This window comes from Littorina saxatilis, linkage group LG17 (genome assembly GCF_037325665.1).
Source record: "Littorina saxatilis isolate snail1 linkage group LG17, US_GU_Lsax_2.0, whole genome shotgun sequence".
Lineage (NCBI taxonomy): Eukaryota > Metazoa > Mollusca > Gastropoda > Littorinimorpha > Littorinidae > Littorina > Littorina saxatilis.
This window is the reverse complement of record NC_090261.1, coordinates 33,846,741-33,863,828: the sequence shown is the minus strand read 5'-3', so window position 1 is coordinate 33,863,828 and position 17,088 is coordinate 33,846,741. Positions and strand designations below refer to the sequence as shown.

Below are 17,088 nucleotides of genomic sequence, written 5' to 3'. Positions count from 1 at the left end.
TGACGCTTGTCGCACACATAGAAATACACACACACACACTCACACACACACACACACACACACATCTCCGTGTAATGTCTAGCAGAAGCTGTGTACATGTATTTATAAAAAAATTTACTGGACAATTATTTTTAAAAACACACAAAAAACAATCAATCCAAGAGCACATGAAGACATAAGCATATTGCTTTGCTCGACAGACACACACACACACACACACACAGAGTCTAAAATGACAGTTTTTATCCTCAAAAACTTTACTTCACATCCTTTGTTTGCTTCTTTTCTTGAACAGACAGAGAGAGTGATCAGGGTGATCAAATTAATGACTTCAATTATTTACAAAATATGTGTATCAATTATTTACAAGTAAAAGGCAATTACTACCTAAAAGTATGCTCCAGCAGCTAGTGCCCTACACAGCATCTTGTATGCAAAACATACCTGATACACGTAATGACATTCATATTTGATTACTCTTTTTCCTGACACTGTCTCAGCAATTTCAATGCAAACATTCTAGTATGTTTGCCTTCTTTGTCAATTACCAGATACTAGGTGAATCAGAATGATAAACAAGTCTTGTGCATTTTGTGCAGACATTTGCCAAAGGTGAAGCTTACGTTCAAGAGAAACAATTGCCATGAAATGCCTTTGGCATAGATGTAAACCCTTCACCAATTTAGACTTTCAGGCATATAGCAAACTACAGATCACCATAAAAACAAAGCAAAAACAAACGACACAATGCATCACTTTTATTTACAAGTAATGAATAAAAATCAACATAATTGTAAATTCACAAACAGGTTATTGCTCTGGTTATCCTTCTTATTACTTAAACAGCAAAAGCATTTTTCAGAATTTGAAGAAAGAAAGATTTAAAATATGGTTGAACCAGATAAAACTGCATGATCACTTTCGAATTAAAAGTACCCCTAGCCAATTTTTCATCGGCTATTTTCATCTTATACAAACATAAATACCTTCAGTACAGCCCGGTTCTCACAGCAATGACAGCAAATGAAAAAACTGATAAAAGTTTTTGACACAGCAACTGTTTATCAACTTTTAGTTCTAACACAAGTTGATGCAGAAGGGTCACTATATATGTACAAAATTAAACAGCAAAAAAAAAAAAATTAGTGTTTGTTTTACTGGTGAAAAAAGACCGTTTCAAAAATCTAAATTTTCCCCCAATCATTGGTAATTTTATTAAAAAGTTATTTTGTCCCCGTTCTTGACTTGTTCTTTTTTTTTCAATTCACACATTTCATCGTATCAGCATCTTCATCCCCTGAAGAAAATCTTCACCCCCTGAAGAAAATTATTTACAGTTCTTTTTTTTTTTGTGCCAAGCACATCATTGTGGGTCTTTTAATCAATAACATGCATCCATCTACAATGTATCATCATTCATCCATCAACATTTATAATAAATATGTAAATGGCAAGTATACAAGACATTATGATATATATATAAACAACATTAGGACATAACAGACAGACGGACATATAACATACCGTTCGCCTACAAGTAAGGCCGGAGCTTAACATAACATGTAGATTACAGTACTTGACATTATGGACGTATTACCTGCTTAATAATAATACAGTCAGTTAATAATACCGTCAAACAAAAAAACAAAACAAAAAACAAACAAACAAAAATCAAAGCAAAAACACATATATATACGCAAATCATCACATCTCTGCACAACCTAGCGTACTACCTAACCAACTCTTCATATGGGGACCATAATTCTACAAATTTGGTAATGTTACCAGAATTGAAACTGGAATATTTTTCTATTTCAAATCTGTATTTCAAATTTCTTAAAAATATTTCTAACAGTGGCCTTGTCTCTTGTAACTTACTCTTATAAATATAAAAATTTGCAAACAAAATGATAAAATCCAAAACCACATCTACCTTAACATTGTTCATACACCCAAACAAAATAAATTCTTCTGTAAAAAGAACATTTGCGCGGTAAATACCACTTCTGTTTAACAAATCTTCCAAATCAGTCCAAAATTTCCGACTAAGCGGGCAGTACCAAAATATATGGGAAATTGTTTCATTTTCAATTTTACAAAAGGCACAAAGGGGACTGTCAAGAATCTTTTGAACAAATAACCGGCTAGCAACACCAAGAATGCGGTGAAGCAATCTGGTCTGGAACCATCTTAACTGTGTGTCCTTAGTTGTTTTAAAACTGCACTTATCAAAAAATCTGTTTCCAGTTCAGGTTGTAAAAATACATATTCCATCTGTTCATGTCTGCAGGGTTATCATCAAATTTTGATTTAAAAAAGACTCCCTCATAGAATAAAAAATTAGTTTGAACAAAAGGAAAATTTAACCTAAATTCTTCAAAGGTAAAGAAATTTCCATTTAAATGTAGCAACTGATGGACAAACACTACATCATTTTCCATCCATTCCTTATTTACTATTGTACTGTGGTCTCGTATAACGTTCAAATTGTAATGTATACATTCGGAAACAAAATCATTCACATTAATTAAGGAACAGCATTTCTTATAATGTTTCAAAACATCCTTCCAAAAACTGTTACCACATCGTTTCATTAACACATTTACATACTCGGCACCCACTTTAAATATGTCTTTCATTCCAGGTATCATATCAAAAATAAGCTTTTTTACATCAAATTCAAACATCTTTAATCTGCGAATCCAATTTATCTTTACTGATGCCACAAAAGTGTAAATGTCAATCATATTCAGACCACCATTGCAATAGGGTCTGCAAATGACATTACGCTGAATCTTTGCAGGTTTACCATTCCACAGGAAGGAATAAAAGGCTGCATTTACTTCTCGTAAAAAGTCTTCGGGTGGGTCTGGCAATACAGTTATTAAATAAACCAATTTTGAAAGGACCAAAGTTTTCAAAATTATAATTCTACCGAATGGTGTTAACTGTCTTCTGCTCCAATCGTTTAAAATTCTTTTAATCTCTTTTAATTTTCCTTCATAATTAATTTCCAGAATGTTGCCGGTGTTTGTTGAAGATTTGACTCCCAATACTTTAAAAATCCCAGGGTCCCAACAGAAGTTCATATCCCTCATATATCTTTCTTGTGAATTTCGCTTTCTTCCAATCCAGACAATTTGAGTTTTTTCATTGTTTATCTTTAATCCGGAAAATTTAGAAAATTTCTGTAAAGTTTTAACACATTCAACAAACGATTCCTTACTGCCATCCAAATAAAGAGTTGTATCGTTCGCAAATTGAGACAATAACACTTCCTCGTTATTCAATTTCAATCCTTTTATCACAGAATTATTACGTAACATTAATGATAGTATCTCGGAACATATTAAATACAAATATGGTGAGAGGCTATCGCCTTGTCGGACGCCTCTTCTTATATTAAACCAACCAGAATATTTTACAGTTCTAGCTGTCAGTGTCACAGTGGATCTTTCAGTGCTCATTCATAAGAACAAAGTGAAGCTGATAACGGTGTTCTTGGTTGTCACGAATGATGCCAGGAAAGGTGAAGCTGACAGAATTTCAAAAATCAAACTTGTCCTTGTGAGTATGTGTCGTTTAGCTTATCCAGAATAGGAATCGGAGGCACCAATGACTTGAAAGGCTGTGAACAAAGAGGAAAAAAAATCATACTGGAATTATGAAGGAAAAGTTTCAGGAGGCTTATGCATCTCTTTTGCACTTATTCAAGTGTTTTTTTTTTTTTTACTTAATATGAAAATTCATCTCCAACCAAGAAATGCAATTCCCAAACGCAACCCATATTCTTTAATTGACAACTCATTTTAGACAGCTTAATTACGATAACTGACACACTAATATTCTGATATACTGGTGTCAGCTAGGGCTGTTGACAGAATGAAGGAATGCTACTTAAATCTCCCACCTGTATTGATTAAACATTTCTGACCATTAATTTTGTTACTTACCAACTGTGTAACATGTTTGTCCAACTGTTCTTCGCGGAAGTACTTGGTCCCATAAGGCTGATGGCCAAACATAGAGGTACTGTGCATCAGTGGTTCATAGCGGCGGGCATCAGATCTGGTGAAGGGCTGGAATCTGAAATGAACAGTAATATAGTGTATTAGAATAAGGTCAGTGTCTGTAAACTGGGGCAGGCTCAATAACAGCAAAGATGTTTCTCCCTCATATATATGCTCATGCATGTTGTACCTTTACTTGTGCACACACACACATGCATGCATGCAGTCACACACTCGCAGGTATGACATCAACACACACATCATGTATGGTGCATGCACATATTGTCTCTCTCAAACCAACAATTAAACCAGCCATTCAAATCTGTCTGAAACCTATACATTCCCAAATATGCACTACACATGCACATAGAATCAAACAGATATGCACAGACAAAAGATTGATTCTCTCTCGCTCCCTTTTTCCTCCACACAAACACACACATAAAATAAACAAACAAAATAAACACACATACACAAAAACACTACACACACACACACACACACTATACACAAAAACACAACCAAAAATAAAAATAAATGTACATTTCATCGTTGTATCTGGTGACCCATTCCTCGCCCTTCAGGATTTCGCGCGCTTTCTCCAGGCCGTAGAAGTCAGTTGACACACGCAGTGTGGGCTGGAACGGCTTGTACCTCTGCTGCTGGACAGACCCGGGTCTCCGGAATGGACCCTGAAGTGCCAAAGAAATAGGGATACCATGATTTACTGTACTGCTGTGACCGCAAGGCGCTTCATAATACAAGTCAAAAACCTGACTTTTTATACACACAAATAGACAAATCCACAGATTAGTCGCTTTCAGTGTATCAAATGCAGGGATATACAGAGTGGAAATGTGTTCGCTCCAGGAAATGCACGGCAAGATAAAAGCTCAACTCAACTCAACTCAACTCAACTCAAATTTTATTGGCTTCAATTTTCATAGAAGAATTTGTCTTGCGCTTGGGAGAAAGTAAGAGTATAACATATAAAAACAGCATTCATATCACATTTCATGTATCACACACAGTAATCACTAGTATAAGCCTACAATTATCACATTTGTACCTGTATCATACATGCAAATAAATAGTATCAAGCCGATGGGTACCATCCTTGTTCTTATCATGCAATCCCATTGTACAATACCAGCTGGGTGCCTTTGTAAAAAAACACTGGTCTTGTGCTTTCAGCTTTCTGTCATTGAATTACAGAAACAAAAATTTCTTCTTCAAACCTGAAGGACAAGACATGTGTGCCTCAGCTATTTACCACATGTTATTGTCTAACTACTGCTGTACGTATAGTGAAACAACTGGGTTAAACAGATGTACAAGAATCAACTATTTGGACTTTTAGAGACATTGGTACAATTACCTGAGGTTTTTCGGCCAGAGGAGGCAGACTTTTGGGAAGCTTGTCATTGTAGCTAGCCCAAGCGGGATCGAAACTGCTCTTGGTGGCTTGTCTCTTGGAGTGGGGCAGAGGCTTTACGCTGCGCAAAATGTACTCCTGCTCAGCTGGGAACCTGTCATTAAAAATATATAACAATGTGTATCTAAACATATTTAACACCATATATACGTACTACTGTTGTTTGTAAAATATATTTTAAACGCTTACTTAATTCTTTTTATGTATTCAAATATTTGTAGAATTTACTCTGTGTGTGTGTGTGTGTGTGTGTGTGTGTGTGTGTGTGTGTGTGTGTGTGTCCGTGTGTGTGTGTGTGTGTGTGTGCGTGTGTGTGTGTGTGTGTGTGTCTGGAAATCTCTCCACGCACACGGTAACTTAAGACCCCCTTAAGTTACAGTTCAACACGGAAATGTAACCTAAGGCGTGTGAATTGTCACTTAACAGTGTGATATGTCACCTAGATCTCAAATGTGGAAAAGCCGCTTATGATGTTGAATTGTACCTTTGTTGAATTGTAACCCGAAGTTGAAATGCAACTTAAAGAAATATGTTGAAATGTCTCCTAATGTATTGAAATGTAACTTAATGTACTTCTATACGACAAGAATGTTTAAAGTCTTCTTTTCATAAACATCATCTATAAAAACATGTTGTGCATTTCTGTGTACATGATTTGTGGTAATATCATGATATTTATTAAAATTTAAAAAAAAAACTTCTGATGAATAACATTAAAGCAAAAAAAGCTGAAAAAGTGTCTGGCTTTATTAACCCTCAGCGAAAGCTGAAGGGTTATTGTGACGATGACTTTCTGTCTGATGTCTGTATGTCTTTCTGTATGATGTCTGTATGTCTTTCTGTATGATGTCTTTCTGTATGATGTCTGTCTGTCATGATGTCTGGATCCACCGATCTCAAAAAGTTATGAACCGATTTTGATGAAAATTTCAGGAAAGATGACAAACTGGGAGTGCTCCGGACTCTGTTCGTTCGTTCGTTAGCTAGTTTTACTTCCATGTATCTTGGGATAGATGTAAAGAAGACTGGTCACATTATACTGAAACCACCAAACCAGGGTCGGCAACAGGATAAATGATATGGGCACCCACAGCCCAATGCTGGATTCGAACCCGTGACCTCTCGATCATGAGCCCGGGGCTCTACCGACTGACCGATCCAGCTCCCCGGACTCTGTAAGCCTGGTATTTATTAAGTATCGCTGAGGGTTATGCGCTCTTATGCGTGCTCTTGTTTGGTATTGCTTTTTGACTCACATGCGAAGCAAAAGTGAGTCTATGTACTCACCCGAGTCGTCCGTCCGTCCGTCCGGAAAACTTTAACGTTGGATATTTCTTGGACACTATTCAGTCTATCAGTACCAAATTTGGCAAGATGGTGTATGATGACAAGGCCCCCAAAAACATACATAGCATCTTGACCTTGCTTCAAGGTCAAGGTCGCAGGGGCCATAAATGTTGTCTAAAAAACAGCTATTTTTCACATTTTTCCCATTTTCTCTGAAGTTTTTGAGATTTAATACCTCACCTATATATGATATATAGGGCAAAGTAAGCCCCATCTTTTGATACCAGTTTGGTTTACCTTGCTTCAAGGTCAAGGTCACAGGTGCTCTTCAAAGTTGGATTGTATACATATTTTGAAGTGACCTTGACCCTGAACTATGGAAGATAACTGTTTCAAACTTAAAAATTATGTGGGGCACATGTTATGCTTTCACCATGAGACACATTTGGTCACATATGATCAAGGTCAAGGTCACTTTGACCCGTATGAAATGTGACCAAAATAAGGTAGTGAACCACTAAAAGTGACCATATCTCATGGTAGAAAGAGCCAATAAGCACCATTGTACTTCCTATGTCTTGAATTAACAGCGTATCGCGCACGTGCGGTTTATTCAGTGTCACTACGCATGCGTTCTGTGTCACGGGTTTCTGCGTCGTCTGCTATTCTTTTTTTCAGAGTAGCTCAAGTTATTATATATATATATATTCTGTTGTTGTTGGCGCGATAGCGAAATTTGGGAAGACTGGTTTCTCATGCATTCTCAGGGGTTTAGGCTTATATCTCATACACATATGGAGCGGCGATACCGAATATTTGGCCCAAGGGTGCTTGTCACTGGTCATTATCTTAGGCCCAACAAAAAAAAGTCTATTTACGGTAACATAGGCCAAAAAAATAGGTCGGGATTTTTTTTTTTTTCTTTTCTCCAAAAAACCATATTTTTACGTTATTTTGCCAAAAAAACAAGATTTCTTTTTTTTTCCCCCAAATGCCAAAAAAAAGTCTAGGGTCGCGCGAAAAAACTAGGGTCGGTCGGGTTACCGTAAACAGACCTCTTTTTTTTTGGGCCTTACCACATAAAAAATTGGTGCGAATACCTTTGATAGTTCCAGAGTTATGGGGCAAAAACCACAAAACAGATGAAATGTGCGTGCCCGCCCACGTGCTTTTCTGTAATCCTGCTCGCACTGAGTTAGTAAACCAGTGACTAGTAACTTGCCGTAAAAACTGAAGTAATCAAAACCCATAAACTAACCCTAAAACCTAACCTTAACCCCTAAATCTCACAAAAATCGTACAAAAATTGAAGAATTAAAACTTTAAGAAAATGAGCAAATAGAATATATAAAAAAAAAGTGCAAAATCGCAAATATCTGTGGCTTCTAATCGGAAATTGTCCATCGATCGGCAGTACTATACACACTATTGCTTTTCAGGTTGACGATATCACTGAATAAAAAGTAAATAGTAGATATGGGCTGTTTATCCCCGAGTACGCAGTACTAGGGTCTGTCTGTTCGTCTCGACTTAACAGCTTATTGCTGGGAAACTACTGGGCGCAGTTCGTTCAAAAGTTGATACACTAACTTGATAATAGGTCCGATTGATCGTATTAAAACTTCATAATGTTACCTGGGACCTAAATGCGAAATATTCCACAAAAACGACTCTTAACGGGGGGAGGTTTGGCGGTGGGAGTACAACTGCCGTGCAGCTAATGGAACAGCCAGCTAGCTGGTGCGAATCACGTCCGCCTATGGCCAAAGTGATCCGGGATCGATTCCCGGCATGGGCGGTCTATATTGTTTTTTTGTTTTTTTTCATTCTTGTTTACTATTGTTTATTATGAACGTTTTAATGTTTTATTTCACTCTAATAATTTTTTTAATTGTGTAAAATAAATAAATAATTTTTTTTTTTAAATTCTTGTTTACTATTGTTTATTATGAACGTTTTAATGTTTTATTTTACTCTAATAATTTTTTTAATTGTGTAAAATAAATAAATAAAAATTTTTTTAAATCCACGTGCACAAGACGAAAGCACGTCCGCCTATGGCCAAAGTGATCCGGGTTCGATTCCCGGCATGGGTGGTCTATTTGTTTTGTTTTTTTGCTTTTTTTTTTTTAAATTCTTGTTTACTATTGTTTATTATGAACTTCTTAATGTTTTATTTTACTCTAATAATTTTTTTAATTGTGTAAAATAAATTAAAAATTTTTTTTTTTTAAATCCACGTGCACAAGACAAAAAATTTCATACTGGGGGAGCGAGCCAGTCTGAAGAGTACTCGGGTCCAGCGCCAGCGTTTTTTATTTTGGGTTGTGACTGATGATAAAACTATTTTTCATTTCCCCCGTAAATTCCGCACACACTGTCACTTAAGATAACTACAGAGTTCAATAATAATCATCACAGACGAGCATTTTCTTCACAGCTGCACAAGGCAAAGGGCAAAAGTCAACAGTGTCTTCAAAGTTTGTCAATAACATAAGTGTCACAGAACAAACGATCAATCCCAATAACATTTCATATGGGTGTTGAACTGTCTCTTAAAACGACTTAGGCACTACCCAAAATTTAAATATGCGAGCAATATTATTTTCACTTTTTTACAAACAAAAGTAGTAGCAAATGACATGTTCTAAACGAATGACAGCCATATGTGTCGAGTGAACCTGTTGTGATGTTGACCGAAACTTAAGTTACAAATCAACAATTTTGTGTGTGTAAATTTATCAACATTCATTTTGTAAAAAAAAGTATCAAAAACCATTTTTCTATGTTTGTCTTTTTCTGTGTTTACTTTATACATGTAAAAGACGGCGCATGCCAAGTAGGTAATCATTTTGAGAAACCGTTTGGTTGTAATAACACTTTTTCCTTCGGATTTGACATTCGTTATTTTCCCAGCTCAAAGCAACACAAGACGTTGTCAAGACTCACATGTTAAGGCTGACATCTCTCAGAACCGGGAAAAAACCGTGTGTGTAAATTTCAAACTGGTAAATCTTAATCAAATGAACTAATTTGGCGACCATTTTACCCCTTTATCATTAAATTTGCTAATGAGAATCAAAAATGAATTAGTATAGTCGTTAAGTGACATTTATTGGAATGCGATTATTGGAAGCAGATAAGGTCGTTTTATAAAACAAGTTGGATTTTTATACCTATCTTGATATTGTAAAATCACATTTAATCAAAATCTGCATTTAGATTAAAACAATAGTCTCCGTGTGTGTGCCAAAGCTTAGGTTACATCTTCCACACGCGTCAGGTGTGCGTGTGCATGTGTGCATGTGTGTGTGTGTGTGTGTATGTGTGTGTGTGTGTGTGTGCACAGTGTGTGTGTCTGTGTCTGTGTCTGTGTCTGTGTGTGTAAGTGTGTATGTGCGCTTGTGTGAGGTTGGGTGTGTGTCAAAATGTGTTGTGCAATATGGCATGAAAATCTTTTTAAATTTGTTGTTAACAATTACAGCTTTGTATTCCATGTTTATTATTTTTTACGAAGTAATTATAGTAAAATAGTCTTATGTTTCTTATTTGTTCAACCCTCTTAGGATTATGGAGTTTTATGCACTGCCTTTTATAGTTAACTAAACTTTTGTATTTGAAATAGCCCATTGCAGTTGGTGTAGGCCTTAAGCTTATTTTAATCGTTTGTCCAGTATTTAATTTAATTCTCTATTTTTGTATGAACTCAAATGTTTAGTGTTCTTAGTATGTCTTGCTAGGCTAAGTTCTATTTAATCAGAGTATGTCTGCGTGTGCTTTACCTAGTGATATTGTAAAGCGCATAGTGCTTTTAGTTATGCGCTATAGAAATCTCCTTAATAAATAAAAGTAAATAAATAAATAAACAGTGTCTCATGTTTACTCTGATGCTCCTTCTCAAAGACAATGCTATGCACAGTGGAAACCCCCTTTTTAAGACATCCAAAAATCTGACAATATGAGGTTTCAACAAGGACAGACTCTTAAAATGGAGGTTAATTTGCAGAGGTTGTGAACAGAAAATCTGAGAAAGCCAGGTCTTAACAAGCAGGAGGTCTTAAAATCGTGGGGGTCTAAAAAAAGGGGGTTCCACTTTATAACACAAAGGTGGTCTATACAAACTTAAAAATATGTGGGTGAATTTAAAGTATTCTCTCTCTCTCTCAGTGTTTCTCTCTCTTGAACTCTCTACTTCTGTCCCACTTTCTCATTCACACACACACACACACACACACACACACACACACACACACACACACACACACACACACACACACACACACACACACACACACACACACACACACTCACACTCATGTGTCTACCAATACTTCAGGACAAAGCAACATTTGGAGAAAGCTAGTATTTTGGAAGATAGGCACATAGCAGCTTAAACGCACAGTGCGCCTCCCGTAAACCATCACAGATACTGTCAGGCTTTTACACACAGTACAAACACCCTTCCATTTGAACGCTCACCAAACGGGAACATCCTAGGTGCCCTACGTAAAGAGCGAGCAATTTTCAAAGAATTAATTTTGCGGATTGTGTCAGAGACAATCGGACCGTGGTGCGTTTTGGCGTAAGACCTAACTTTTAAAATCTAAATAATAAATTGACAGCTTGTTACACAAACATTCTTAAATCATAAAAGAATTATTTTTTTCATCAAGACAAGATCAGTACAATTCGAAGTTTTGAAAGTTGAAAAAAGAAACGCCCGGAAGCAGGGTCACGCAAGGTTGAGGTTCTCGTAGCAGACGACGGTTTATGCCTATCGCCAGTTCCTCTGAACAGTCAAAAGCCATCGCGAGAGTTCTTGTGAACCACAGCCGTTTGTTTCGTGCATAGTCAGAGGTACATAATAACGTGCTATTGCAGATAAGCTCACAGAGAGTCGCATTCAAATAACTAACCGACGACTGCATTGTGAAAAAGGGAAACTGGATCACACGGGTTCAATATGGCTCAGGGGTAAGATAAACCACGCAAAAATAAATTCTTTGAAAATTGCTTGCTCTTTACGGAGGGCACCTAGGACGTTCTCAAGCGGTGAGTGTTTAAATGAAAGGGTGTTTGTACTGTGTGTAAAAGCCTGACAGTATCTGTGATGGTTTACGAGAGGCTTACTGTGCCTTTAAATAACAGCTAAATAAAAAAAAAGTCCCCTGCTCAGTTGTGACTCTCTTCTCTTTCACTATTTCCAGCAATGCAAACAGTAGAATAAAGGAGGAGGGTGAGTGGATGGAGAGCTGGGAAGAAACGGGAAAGAAAGGAATAGTGTCTCAATTTACTTACGGCAGGAATGGAGAGTTGTAGACTCCAGGAATGACGTGTGTGCTGATGAGGTGATGGTTTTTGCGAGCCTCGCGCTCCTGGCGAATCTTTTCACGCTGCTCTTCAATCCTCTTGCGCATCACGTCCTGTTGCTCTGCATAATCCTCCAGCTCTGACCTAATACGTATATGAAAATCAAGAAACGATAAGTTTAGGAGAAAAAAGTATTTGACAGAACAAGCCCAGGCAAATGTCTTTTTAGCAAAAGTGGCAAAGATAGCTGTGCAAATTATGCATGTATCTAGCACATAGAAGAAAGCGAGGTTCAAGGAATTGTCATACATGTAGTAATTACCTCCTGCTGTGAAGTCTAGTAAAACGTGCCTTTTCTCAGATCAGTGTAGCAGTACTTCAGTTTTATCAAAGTGAAACTGAACTCGGCAGTTTATGGCAGTCTCGTGTAAGACACAAGACTGAATGTGATCCATTTTCCTCCAGGAACTGCACCCAGGTGCATTCCCTGTATACAGGTATACAGGCACCTACAGGGGATGCACCCTCATTTGGTCGGCTAAACAGACCCCCTATGCGTTAGTGTGTGAGTGTAATGTTGTTGCGAGTGTGCACATTCAACATGCATCTCATCTAAAATACTACATATACGTGTATTTAAAGGAGAATTGAGCTTATTCAAAAGCCGTTTTACATACCTGATGATTTCATTCTTGATTTGAAGGGCCTCAAGGTAACGTTTACGACTGTAGTAGTTAAACACATACTTCCGGATATAATACCCTCTCCACATCTTTTGAACCTGAATGTGACAGTCAATTTTATTTTAGTTTGCACAGCTGTAAAGAGTACATATACTTCATGCCAATAATTCAATTCCAATCTAATTCACCAATGTAAACAAAAAGAGAAAATAATAAAAATAAAAAGAAGATACTAATTTTTTTAAAAGAGAAAGAAAATAAATCTTTACATCATTGTCTGTGAAGCGAGGTCAAGAATAAACATTGTGGACATTCTAATAACCTCACAAAAGAAACTAAAAGATACTTTGGCTAAAAACTGCATATGTTCCATATATCGCAAATACAGAAAATTCTTTGAAAAAGGCAAGAAAAGTTTATTAAGTGATGTGTCACATCCTTTATGTATTTACCAAGACAATATGTTGTCGCTGTAAAATACTGCCATAAATCAGTTCTGTGCAGAAAATAATTTTATTATCTGTTTTTGTCTGAATGTCTCTTTGTCTATCTTGATGTTAAGAAACTTACGTTTGTGGCCATGTTGTTGTAGTAGTTCAGTTTCATGATAAATACGCTGTTCTGGAATAAAAAAAGAGTGCAAAAATACAATGTAGTACATGTACACCAGAATATAAACATGGGAAACATACATTCTGTACCTTGCTTCATTAACAGCTTTGAGTTTGATGTCTTTCATAAAACACTGGAGAACAAACACCAATAACTGATCCACTTTCAGTAAAAAGGTTTGCAGTCCAACAGTAACAAAAGGTGTATCTATTTCTAATAATTTCAGATTTTAAAATAAAAGGTTCAAATTACAACTTTATAAGATAATCTGTTACGAAAATTGCTGGCCATGAAAGTGTTATTTATGGAGAAGAAATTAGGTCTAGAGAATAAAATACTCACTTTCACCAATACCCTGTAGAATCTACGCCCGAGGAAACCTCTCCATGTTTTTTGTACAACTGTTGCGCAGCTGTTCAGGTGTCTGGGGACAAAAATCGGTTTCTTGCCTGAATGCAGTCTATTACAGTTCATACAGAATGTTTGATTACCATGGTCATTTAGTACTTTGAGTTTGTGTGCACAAAATGACAGAAAACTGAAAAAAATGGAGAGAAAAACATTTGAAAGTTAAAATTGGCAAATTCAAAGCAGAGGCTTTTGCTTCTGGGATTTTTACCCTTTCCATCTACATGTATAATTTACTGTTATAAATAGTTCTGATTTAATAATATAACAAAAATTGACACACCTGCATGTTAATCAAACATATTATACATGTATTTGACCCTCTGAAACAAGATTTGTTGTTCTGCTTGTTTATTTTCAGACTTCTGATTTACAGGCTAATATACAAAATGATATTTCCTTTTTATTGACATGGAAGGGTATTTCATCAGACATCATAAGGCACACTCCGGAAATCATTCTTACTTCATGTACGCACGGACTCTGCTGGCTCGGAACCATGCTTGGACTGTGACGACAGCCGTGTATTCCTTTTCCCTTTCTGCTTCTGCCTCACTAAAAAAAAACCATATCATCAGTTATCAAACAAAGTTTGTGGCTGTTTTCTCCTTTCATCTGTGGAGCAGAAAACAAAGGAGACATTACTGGCAATGGTACTCTTTTCCTCAATCATGTTCAGTAACTTGCTTACAACAAATTTTAAACATATCCGTGTAAAACTAAAAGAAGAATTAAAAACAAGAGGCGAAGCCTTCAAGGCTCACGCAAGAAATCGACAAACAGTAACACAAACTCAATTACTTCGTCACACATACACACACACACACACACACACACACACACAGTAAGCATAGGTGAAACTGTGCAAGAAAGCGAGACCCTGGATCTGCCAAGTAGTCTCGGCCCGCTCACAATAACAATGACCGAGACTTTCAGTAATTCCTTTGCGTGACGTCTAACCCTCTTACGTCATAATGTGACGTCTTCAAATAGTTTCTATCACACACGTCAAACACTTTTGACCGAGACGTAATCTTCTTATGCGAGCTTTATCCATAGACTCGGAAATGTTAAAGTTTCTATCACACACACACACACACACGCACGCACGCACGCACGCACGCACGCACAGACAGACAAAGTTTATCATCGCATAGGCTACACTTACGTGAGCCAATAAGAAAGACTACTTTGTGTAATGTTTAATTATAGACAAAACACAACATTTAAAAGTATGTCAACCTAATGGTCTTTACAGCGCAAGAACATACAAATAAATATGAGACCTAAAAAGTAAAATAGGCGGAAGGATTTTACTACAGGAAAGCAGTAGGACAGGTTTTAACAGACCTTTTCGGTATTTGAGCATCTCTTGCGAGATATATCTGCGAGACATGCTCTTTGTTATGCTGTTAACGTCGCAAAAACTTCGAACCTCGGCTTTCGCAGCTCGCACGAGATAGCCGTACCACATGCTTTGCTATGCTTTGGAGTTTGCGAGAGCTTGGAATACCGATAGGGTCTTTTGTTTTCTTTTGTAAGCATGGTTTTAAAATGTTCGGAGAACACATACAGACACGAATTCGTAGATATATAAATACATAAAATAACTTACTAAATAAAAATTAAAAACATAAAAAGATGTTTTCTACATCACGTCTTTAACAAATGCACTCGTTTTGCATTCTGGTGCCAAATGCTGTGCACATTTACTAGTGTGATCAATCAACGAATGATCACAACACTTTTAAAACAAGCAGAGGCCATATATTCGTCATTCTCAGAAATGGTGGTACAGTGAGAGTGAGAGGGGTGACACATTTGAAATCATGAAAAAGTAAATTAAAATTATTTCTACCACGACTTTTTTCATCTGAATCTATTCCTGAGACATTAAAGCATTGTTGTATGTCAATAAAAATGGTTTCTATACGTTGGTGTTGTTTTTGTGTGCTTTTCAATTGCGAAGTTCGGCCGTTTCCGGATCGCCGAAGCGTTACACAACTTTCGTGATCAACAATATTTTCAGTCTCATGGCTAAATGCAAACATGCAAACACCAACAAATTACTGCAATCGACAGTCAGGACGTCAGTATTGGACGTAGCAACACATCTTTGCAAAAACTCACGCTGAATTTGAAGTTAGGGGCTTCGAACAAAAAATTTTGAATGTCGTAACGCATCGTTTCCAGACTCGACGCCCGAACATCGGACAGCAATGTGCTGCATGACTTTGCCACATCACGGCTATTTTTAGCTCTTTGGCGCGCAGGAAGTTCGAACAAGAAAATAGTCCTTTGAATCACAGCCAAATATTCACAGAAAACACCAGAATCATATCATTTGCTGAAACTCATGGCGTCGTTTCCTGACCTACGTCACGACTGAAGATGGTTTTTACTAAATTGTCGAGCCTGCAAAGCTTTGTCACAAACTTACACACCGCGGTTGGCAACAATGTAGCGTCGGAAAGATATCGAGTGCAACAGTTTCTCAACGCGCGAAGTTTAGCGACAACAAAGTAGCCAAGAAGTTCTCGTATCTTCTGATCGTCGATGTTCGACATTCAACAAGTACTTAAAATGGGTAATCTGAACGCAACAGGAACTTTCAACAAATACAGCAAACTCTGACGAATTGTGTTTTGTGTAGTTATTTTCGGTCAGACGGGTTTTGCCGGCAAGAAAGGCCAAACAGTGCAGATTCATGTCTGTTGCACAGGAACCGAAAGTGGTTCAAGCATTTCGTTTCTGTGTTACGACTTTCACCTTAGTCAGTTCCAAATGTCATTTTTTTACCAATATTAGTTGAAGTCCTTACCTTTCATAACTAGAATGTGTTGGGTAGAACACAAAAATACTGCAGAACTGATAAAAAATGCACAAAGGATTGAAGGCTTAGGTGGTTTAAAGTTGGAATTTGGTTTCCATGTTACAACATTCATCACGTAAATACAACACTTTAAAACGTCTCTTATTCAGCAACCAATAACTCTTTTTGTCTAATTTTTGCATTATTATGTATAGCAAACAATAGACTTCATAGTAAAAACAATTATTTTGTATTTCTTGACACTTTATTTTTTACTTTGTATGTAACACTTTGTACCACCATTTCTGAGAATGACCCATATATTCGTCATTTTCCATCACAATCATACGGTTTACGCGCACGGATCTAAAGATTACAACCTTGTATCACTTTCTGCGAGTCTAAAAATCGACTCACTTTTTTCTTGCGTAGGAATCTTCCACGATTCCTTCGACCTGCCGCAGCAGTCGGACCATGGCCGCCATTTTGTTTGTCTGTTGTCAAGAGAGGATGGAAGCGGAAGTGAGCCTC

At 37.0% G+C, this 17,088-nt stretch overlaps 1 protein-coding gene across 1 annotated transcript; it reads right to left on the bottom strand.

Annotated features, from left to right (window-relative positions):
• Positions 1 to 228: 228 nt before the first annotated feature.
• LOC138953737 (spermatogenesis-associated protein 17-like) lies at positions 229 to 17,078 on the bottom strand. Its single transcript, XM_070325626.1, has 10 exons — positions 16,975 to 17,078; positions 14,211 to 14,300; positions 13,680 to 13,761; positions 13,296 to 13,346; positions 12,720 to 12,823; positions 12,031 to 12,186; positions 5,389 to 5,539; positions 4,554 to 4,702; positions 3,954 to 4,086; positions 229 to 3,628 (listed from the first exon to the last, which is right to left on the bottom strand). Exons 1-10 carry the CDS (start codon positions 17,040 to 17,042, stop codon positions 3,554 to 3,556), a joined length of 1,059 nt encoding a protein of 352 aa, XP_070181727.1. The 5' UTR covers positions 17,043 to 17,078; the 3' UTR covers positions 229 to 3,553.
• Between the last annotated feature and the right edge of the window lie 10 nt (positions 17,079 to 17,088).